The 9,522-nt window shown below is 54.0% G+C and overlaps 1 protein-coding gene across 1 annotated transcript in view; it reads left to right on the top strand.

Moving 5' to 3' along the window:
• The window catches only part of RPTOR (regulatory associated protein of MTOR complex 1), a 393,373-nt gene that overhangs the window by 149,921 nt on the left and 233,930 nt on the right, over positions 1-9,522 (top strand). Inside the window, exon 4 of the mRNA XM_006145668.2 lies at positions 2,114-2,272. Coding sequence (XP_006145730.1) covers positions 2,114-2,272 — 159 coding nt within the window. The remainder of the gene's footprint in view (positions 1-2,113; positions 2,273-9,522) is intronic.

The raw sequence follows: 9,522 nt of genomic DNA, 5'->3' as shown, positions 1-9,522 counted from the left end.
GGCAGGGCGTGGTGGTGGTGGTGGTGGTGGTGGTGGTGTAAAATGCTGCGCAGCCCCCAGCCCCGTGGTGGTGGGGGGGCGGGTGTAAAATGCGGCAGGCCCAACCCTGTGGCGGTGAAGGGTATAAAACGCAGCCCCCAGCCCCGTGGTGGTGGAGGGTGTAAATGCCACAGGCCCAGCCCAGTGGTGCCGTCCATAGTGTACGAGACTGCAGAGCTGGACCTACCTGCTGACCTTGGTTGGAGTCCCTGGCCCTGTCAGCCCGACACATGTCGGGTGCGTGTGCCCAGGATCCTGGAGGACTGGAGGAGCAGGAGGGCTCGTTCTCTCTCTGCCTCATGTACATGCATGCATTCTATCATGAACCAGAAAATAAAATCAAAATACAGTAGAGTTCTGTACTGAAAAGCCCACATCAGACTGCCAGCAGTGTCTGCCCTCACCAGATTTACAGTCTGAATGGAAGACAGTTGCATCTGAATTTGTAATGAGGAGTAGAAGTTAGTTTAGAGAAAGAGAAGATTATTTCCTGCCAGCCGGCTTTAGGAAGGAGTTCTGTGGGAGACTTTGGCGTGAGTCATGCTCTCAGAGTGTGGGTTACGTGAGCTCTGGTTTTTTTTGGTTACGTGAGCGCTGGTAGCCCAGGAATGCCTGCTGCAGGAGCAGGTGCCAAGGCTGCCTCCCAGGCTCAGCATTGGCACCTCCTCTCACACTTTCCCTCTTTGAGGGTCTTGATGATACAACCCAACCTGAGCCTCAGCTGGCTCCCGTTCATCCGGGCGGGCCCCAAACATGAGCCCAGGCCCTTCTCACATGGGCCGGCCTTACAGAGCCTTGCGTGTTGCTGTGTGCCACCCTCCAGCCCCAGGCACGACCTTCTAGAAGTCAGAACGCAGTCCTCCCTGAAGTCAGACCCTCCTAGCTGTGTTGTTTCCTAGTAGATTTGCCATATCTTTAGAGTTGTGCTCTGCCACTTTGGGTCGATGTGTGGACCTGGGACAGTTGTGCCGACTCCCTGGTGGGGCGCTAGTGCCCTCGTGCTCATCGGCCCACCCCACTGGCCAGGCTGCGTGGATTTGCTGTTCGAGCTCCCCAAATGGGGAGGACTGAGCCTGAAACAGAGAGGCTCTCCAGGCCCTGCGTCCTCGCTTCTCGCTGACCACCGCCGACTGCCGGGAGGTTAGCACGACTTCTTTTCTCCCTGGTGCGAGGTGGATGTTTGGACAGGGCCTCCGTGTTGTGATCGACCTGCCCCAGGTCAGGCAGGTGCAGGGCGAGTGTCCCCACGCCCAGGCGCTCTGACTGGGCTAGAACCAAGAAGGCTGTGCGTGTGGCTTCAGGCGGGTGAGCATGACCTGCCAGGGGCGGGTGGCTCGTGTCCTCACTCTCGCTTCTTTTGAACCCTTCTGCCATTGCTGCTGCACGTGTTCCAGCGTCCCTCCTGTGAGCGAATTCTCCACATTCCAGACTGTTCCCAAGAGAACCACACGGTTCTGACAGCACTTCTGACGTCGCAGCGGCTCCCATGTTTGATGGAGGGTTGTCCTGTGGCAGGCTGCGTGCAGCTATCTTGTTGCCCTTCATAGGAGTTCAGTGACTGTGTGAGAGAGTGAGTGAATGTTCACAGCCACCCTGTGAGTGAGTGAGAGAGTGAGTGAGCACAGCCACCCCGTGAGTGAGAGAGTGAGTGAGCACAGCCACCCCGTGTGTGAGTGAGAGAGTGAGTGAATGTTCACAGCCACCCTGTGAGTGAGTGAGAGAGTGAGTGAGCACAGCCACCCCGTGAGTGAGTGAGAGAGTGAGTGAATGTTCACAGCCACCCCGTGTGTGAGTGAGTGAGCGAGTGAGCACAGCTGCCCCATGTGTGTGTGAGTGAGTGAGCACAGCCGCCCCGTGAGTGAGTGAGTGAGAGAGTGAGCACAGCCGCCCCGTGTGTGAGTGAGTGAGAGAGTGAGCACAGCCGCCCTGTGAAGAGGTCACGGCGTAGACAGACAAGCCTGGTGTCGCCCTTGCTCGCCACAGCACTGACTCCAACTCAGAGGAGGGACCGGGATGCGTTCTAGGTGCTCCCTGGAGTCCACAGTAAACGTCTTCACTCCTTTTCCCACAACAGGCGCGGTACAAGCAGAGCCTCGATCCGACCGTGGATGAAGTCAAGAAACTCTGCACGTCTTTACGCCGGAACGCCAAGGAGGAGCGGGTCCTCTTCCACTACAACGGCCACGGGGTGCCCAGGCCCACGGTGAACGGGGAGGTCTGGGTCTTCAACAAGGTGGGCCTGCTTTCAAAATTTCTTTCTCTTTCTGCCAAGAAGCTTATAGGTTTTGGTGGTTGGCCGTGGGTCCCGTTGAGCCCATTTCAGGAAACCCAGATCAGTCACACTGGCTGGGACCAGTGAGCTCGTTATCTGGGGGAGCTTGGGGTCCTTTCTTTTTCACAGCAAAAGTTGGAATGCGATCAGGCACAAGGAGGTGCTTCTTCGTGAAACCTGCTGGAGAAATGACGTGAGAAGTCCTGAGGTGGAGCACGTCCGGTTTGCTTTTCGCTCTGTGACAGCAGGGGTCGCTGGTGGCTCTTCGTGGAGGAAGACCTGGAACACGCCTACCTTTTAGTTGAGCAGTTCCAATCCTTCTCAATTGTGTTAGACTCTTCCTTTGAGGACAGTGATTTTCTTTTATTATTTTAATAATTATTCATTTAATTTTATTATTTTTTATTATTCTTAAATTTGACCAGAGAGAGAGAGAGAGAGAGAAAGAAAACCTCCAGGTCCAGGATTTGAACCACGGTCAGCCATGTGGGAGTCCAGCACCTCAACCACCACACCACCTGCTGGCCCCGAGGACTGTGATTTTCTTAGACAGCCAGATGCCTGGATGTTCTCCAAGAGCTGACGCTAAGCCACCCTGCAGACGTGACCTCAGTTCTCTTACCAAGGCTTGAACTTCCTGGCAGAATTCTGGTAGTTTCTGAGCTAAGGGTTAGCTGACGTGAGGGTTGAGTTTGCCACCTTGGGCCGACTGGAGAGGTTCATCCCGGTTATGTGGGAACTTCTGGAACCCTCAGAGCAGCCAACCACAATGTTTCTGTGGAGGTGTGTCACGGCCTCCCCCATGCGTACCTGGCATGCAGAGTCTCTGCTCAGGGTGGGGCCATGTCCTGATAAACCCATCACAAGTTGGAAGTGTCCCATGTTAAACATGTTCAGCTCGTCTGACTTGCTGAACATCATGGCTTGGCCCTGCCTGCCTTCACTGCCCTCAGAATGCCCAGGTTAGCCCATGGCTAGGCAAGGCCATTGGGCTCAGAGCCCCTTTTATAACAAAGTATCGAATAGCTTGTGGTCTGGAAATAGATTAAAATCCAAAATTTGAAATGTAGTTTCTGTTGGAAGTATATTGCTTTGTACCATTGTCCAGTTGGAAATGTACAACCTGCTGTTTGTTGGGGCCCACCTGGTTATATGGGCGCATTGATTTGGTGGCCCAGTGCACTTGCATTCTGATCTTAGCTGCACCTCTTCCTAGCCTTAGGACTGTGGCCAATTGTCGGCCGCCCCAGGGGAGCCGTGGGGGTGGGGGGAGAGGCGTGCCACACAGAGTGGGCAGAGGGCCCTAGCTTCCTGCACGCAGTGAGCTCCCAGTGAAGGCTGGCAGCCCGCTTTCCCTGCGAGGACTTGGCGCAGTGGGAGGTGGCACAGGCACTTAGTACAGTCAGAGAGGTCCACAGGAAGGCTTCAGGACCTCTGAGCACGAGGGAGCCCCGGCAGGGAGCTCCGAGGGGAGCAGAGCAGCACCCTCCGTGGGTGCCATCCCTCGTACGTGCCTAGATGCCAGCCTAACTGTTTTCACTGGGTACCAAGATTCAAAGCTGTGATCATGAAAGAAGTGGGATTGAAAGCAACACAATACAGTGAACCACCAGGTGTCCACTCAGGGAAGGACCCTCTCAAGTCCCTGTGTGCCTTCCTCACCCTCACCCCTGCTCCGGGATAGCCAGGGCAGAGAATTTCCTGTTTATTGTCACACGTGTTCCATGGCAACCTCGTGCTTGGCTCCCGAACAGGGTGGGTATTGGGTGTTCTCTGTCAGCGTGATGGGGTAACTCTGTGTGTGCCTCTGTGGCACCATGTCCCTCAGTCTGGCTCTGAAGGTCTGTCCCACTGTGGTCTAGAGCTGTCCACCTCCATCTCACTGCTGAACTCGTGCTGGGACTGAGCTTCCATGTGGCTGGACCTTGGGTGGGTCGCCATCTTATCCTGGGCTGCTGCCCAGCGTCTCACCGCCCACCCTCCTCGCACTGGGCGCCGGCAGAGCTTCTCTTTGCACTTGTACCCGTTTGGGGGAGGTGACAGGGACAGATGCTGTCCAGTTCGCGTGTCCCCGAGAGCGGTTGTGGGCGAGCACCTTCCCACGGCCCGCTGGCCTTTCAGGCTTCCTCCTCTGCGAGCTGCTGGCCTCCTGTCTGACCGCCACAGGCTGTTGGCCTCTTTCTTACTGATTCAAGGGGCAGTACGTTCCAGGTGGAAATTCTTCATCATTTTTCTGAATTGCAGTGAATTTTCTGAATTGATGACTCAGTGTTGTTTTTGTTTTGCCTTGTTCCATGTTTTATTTTCTACTGTGTGTTCCTTGAGGGACAGGAGCTGTTTATTTAGGAATGGTCTCAGTCGTCTGTTTTTTCTTTATGGTGTGGACTGTTTGTACCTTATGTAGAATACTTTTCTCATGCCAAGGTCATAAAAGTACCCTTGCTGTTCTCCTAAACCGTCTGCATTTTAAACACACTTAGGCGCGGATCTGCTTGGAGCCAGTCATGTGGCAGCGCAGGTAGCAGCTTGCACACATTCTTACAGGGACACCCACCTGCCCGTTTCCGTTCCGTGCCAGCTGCACAGTACGCCCCGCTTCCACACTGTAGGGCCTTTCCCTTCTGTTCTGGGGCCTCCCTCTGGTCCCATGAGTCCAGGTTTTCAGAGATTTTTGATCCTGGGGACATTAAGTACCCCTTGCTGTCCTTCAGCGACATCTTGGCCATTCTTGGCTCTTGAATCTTCCATGGGAATATGAACTGGCGTGCCGAGTTCGTGAGAAAAGCTGGGGGATTCTGTCCTGTCGACAGGAGAACAGAGGCGAGAGCATCCTCACAGCGTGGGGTGAGGCCTGCCCACGCAGAGCGGCATTTCGGGCTTCCTAGGACTCCATGTTTCTGGTGCTGTTGTAAATTGTGACTACTAAAAGTGCATGTCCTAGTTCTTACTGGGGTGCATGGAAAGGTAGTTGATTTTTATGTCTCTGTGTTATACCTACCCATTTTGCTAGCCTCTTATTGACTCTGATCATTTATTTATATGTACGTGTAGGTTTTCCTAATGGACAGTAATGCCATGCTCGAATAGTTTAGCTTGACCTCCTCCTCTCCAGTCTGTGCCCTTTCTCATTCTGTCTGACTGTGCAGGCCGACGCCACCATTGCCCCCGTCATTGTTTCAGAGGGGGCACTTTCTGTGTTTCAGTCTATGGTTTTTTGTTTGTTCGTTTGTTTTCGTTTTTTTGCCATAGGGTATGCACACACCAGAAAGAGACAGAGAGAGGGAAAGTGAGAAATCACCCCCAGAAACAGTGGCCACACCACAGTCCCTTCTCCATTCTCCTGTAGGGATTTTGGGCACGCATGCACATGCACCCGGCATGACTCTCAAGCCACTGGGTCTGGATCTTGAACCATGGTCTGCCATGATAACAATCCAGACCTTAACCACCACACCGCCTGGTGGCCCAGTCTGTAATATTTGCTGTGGGCTTTTTGTGAAAAAAATTTTTTTCCTCACTCTGGGCGCGTGTGTGTGCATGCCCAAGATCCCAAGAGGAGAATGGAGGAAAAGGGATTGCAGCGTGGCAATCCCCCTGGGGGAGGGTGATTTCTCACTTTCTGTCTCTCTGTCTCTCTCTGTCTATCTGGCAAGCGCACGCGCCCTATAGCAAAAAAAAAGAAACTCTCAAAAAAAAAAAGTAAAAATTAAAAAAAAATTTTTTTTGGACTGATTATGACTATTCTATTCCTGCTTTGACTTTTAAAAATATAATGGGCCCAGCACCTGTACTTATGCTCGGTAGCATGCTAGGCTGCAGTGCTGGGAGCCACATGCCGACTGGGGTTTGCTTTTTGGCTGGTCAACCTCAGGTGTGCTGAGTGTGAGCCCAGAACCATGTGCCTGAGATCCGAGTGAGCTGGAGACCTGATGTGACTAGGCCCTGTCGAGGGGTATCTTTCTTTCTCTTCTGCTCTCACACATATGCATGGACACGCACGCTCTCTGTCTCACACACACACACACACACACAGAAATCATGAATAGGTGTTGATTCTGTTCAAGCTGCTATTTCTACGTCATTAAGATAGCCACATGACACTCCGTGACTCTAACATGGACCCTGCCATCCGTTCTTGGAATAACCTGCTGTCATTACGAGTTCTCTTCTGGATCCGTGGTCTAGCTCAGCTTGCTGGCGTTTTGTTAGCAGGGCTGTGGTCACGAGTGAGATTTGCTTGTCTCTCCTGTCTGCCTGGTCCAGCGGTGGCCTTGGAAAGCATGTTGGGGCTGTTCCTCCTTTGTGTACCTCATGAGGCTCGGAGGGTCAGCTAGCTGAACGCTTGGTGGGGCTCGCAGACGCCTGGCGGTGTTCTGTCGGCGCGGGGATCGTGCTGGCTTAGCTCCTTTCAGGTGAAGAGTGAGTCCACGTCTTCTCTTTCTTCTTGGCCAGCTCGGCTCCCTCTCCCTTCCGTAAGGATTCGTGCATCTCAGCTGCGTTGTGAAGTGTGTGGCATAGCTCACTGGTTGCCAGCTGCGCCCTCTGCCAGCCCTGCGGTGGGCAAGTGCCTCTGTACGTCCCTCTCTGGCCAGCCGCCGACACTGCCACGCACTCTCATCTCTGCGTGAGCATTTTCTCCCAGGACCCCCGGCGTGAGGAGTAAGGACGTCCTCCCCGTAGTCACAGGGCCGTTAAGACACGCGAGGAGCTTCCGGTCCCTCTGCGTCGTTCTGTGGGCCGCACTCACATCTTCCACTGTCTCCCAGGTGTGTGCTGAGACATAAGCTCGCTGCTTGTGACCTGCTCTGGGTGCGGGTCCCGTCAAGGCTCACGCGTGCATTCGTCCCTACTGCCAGTTAGCCTCCTGGCCGTGGATGGCTCCTTGCCGTTTTTCTTTTGTGACATTGATGTTTTCTGGACGTGAGGCTCTATTTATCTTCCTTTAGCGACTTAGTGTACATCAGTCTTTTTAAGCAGTTAATGGACTGTGGTTTTTAGAGCAGTTTTAGTTTTACAGAAAGAGTGGACGGAGTCTGGAGCGCGCCGTGTACGCCCTCTGCCCCTCTCGTTCTCCCCGTTGGTAAGCACTTGATGGCTGTGCTACCATGTGGCAGCTGCCAGCAGTACCGGCTCACTGCTGGTAACCTTGTCCACAGCCCACGTTAGCGTTTGCTCCTGGCGGGGTCCAGCCTGTGGGCCTTGCCAGCGGCGTGGCTGTCATGTCGGTCCGAAGTCTCGCTGCCCTGGTCACCCTCCATGCCCGCCGCTGCCCCTCGCTCGCTGTCCTCGCAGAGCGCCACACACAGCACATGCTCTTGTCTCCTTTCACGCACCATGTGCATTCCAGGCTCTCCACGTCCTTCCGTGACTCGCTGCGTGGCTTCTTCCCACCTGCGTAACGCGCGAGCACGTGGGTGTGCCGCAGTTCGCCCGCCACGTTAGTCAGGGCCGCTCCCGGCTGTTACGGAGGCCTGGCCACACCCCATGCAGGCCGTGGTGCAGACGCGCTCCCAGCTCATTTGGTGGCCCTCGGTGTGTTTCCCGGCAGCGTGGGGACACAGTCTGCCCGGTGTTCTGGCGTCTGGCATTCCCACGGCAGTGAATGTGCGCCCCTGCTGTCCCGCGTCCCCACCAGCACCTGTGCCAGGGCCCTGGGTTTTAACCTCTCCACAGCTGTGGTGGTGGCTGGCTGGCGTTCACCTGGCAGCTCCCTAATGGCGTGTCTAGTACTCACCACCTGTGTGGCTTCTTCGGAGAAATGTCTGCAGATCTTCGTATCTGTAAAATGGAGGAATTCTTGGTCTTACTGTCGAATGTGTTCTTTGTGTATTTGGAAACCAGTCCTCGGTCAGGCATGGAGATTTCCTCCCAGTTCCTGGCTTGTCTTTTCACTTCATTAACAGTGGTCTCTGACTTTTTGAAGCCTTCATACCAGTTGTCCCCTGGGATGTCATGCTCTCTGTATGTCAGACTGGATTTAAAAAAAAGAAGGTCAAACTTTGTACTACAGGGGTGCACTTTAAATACAAAAACTTAGGAAGATTTAAAATAAGAAAAGGGGATGGTGTGTCTTGCCGATACCAGTCGTGAGAGGCTATTGACCACATTAATATCAGACAAAACAGCTGTCAAGGCGGGGCGTTGCTGTGGACAAAGAGAGATGTTTCCAGGGAGAGCAGCCCCGTTCATCAGAGAGGCCACCAGCCTGAGTATGTGTGCACTCGACCCCAGGGGTCAGCATACACCTGCAGACGGGCAGGGTTAATGGGGAAGTGAGGAAATCCATGATAGGTAAAAGTGCTCGCTAGAAGCCTCCTTACAGAGAGAACTTTCCTACACCCCCACCGCCAGGAGTAACCTAAGGAGTTCAAGCTCAGAGCGCAGCTGTGGACAGAGCTGTGGCTTACGCACCTGTCTCTGCCTCTGCCCCTGCCCCTCCTGTCCCCTGCCCCCCCCCCCGGGCTGCAGACAGCAAGTTTGCAAGTGCGTGTGGGCTCTCCCCACAGGCCAGGCCGGTAGAAGGTCTTAGTAGCTTGAGAACTCAGATCAAAGATTACCTGACCGTGAAATTTGAAATTATGGGATGTTTGGAGAGGCTCCAAACATTTGGAAATAAAGTACACGAGTCAAAGAGGAGATCAAAAGGGAAATTTTTAAAAAATTTAAGTGCTAATGAAGACATACCATAACATTAAGGTATAGCGAAAACGGTACCTGTAGGGACATGTGTAGCTCCAAACCCTCAGACAGAAAGAAAGCTTTGAAGGTACAATCTGACTGGGGCCAGAGACGACATAGCAGTTACATCGCTGGACTCCCACGTGGCTGACCACCGTTTGAGTCCCAGACCCAGTGACTTGAAAATCACGCCAGTGTGTGTGCGTGCACGCCCAAGATCCTGAGAGGAGAACGGAGGAGAAGGGGCTGTGACTGGCCTTTCCCCCGGGAGGTGACTTCCCACTTTTATCTCACTGTCTCTGCCTCTCTCTTTCTGGTGAGGGCATGCATCCTAAGGCAAAAACTCTAAAAAGAAAATCTGATAAGCAAATTAAACTAAGTGGAAGGAAAGAGACAAAGGACAGAGGTCAGCAAGCAAGACCAGGCGCGAGGTGGGCCACAGCGCTCAGTGCGGCTCCGGAGAGCTGGCCGGTGTGCAGCCGGTGGCCCCAGAAGGGTGGAGAAACAGGCTCCCGAGGCAGGAGTGAAAGGCC

The sequence above is a fragment of the Tupaia chinensis genome, unplaced genomic scaffold (genome assembly GCF_000334495.1).
Source record: "Tupaia chinensis unplaced genomic scaffold, TupChi_1.0 Scaffold000159_1, whole genome shotgun sequence".
Taxonomy (NCBI): domain Eukaryota; kingdom Metazoa; phylum Chordata; class Mammalia; order Scandentia; family Tupaiidae; genus Tupaia; species Tupaia belangeri.
Note: the sequence above shows the minus strand (reverse complement) of the source record. Positions and strands in the feature narration are given on the sequence as shown.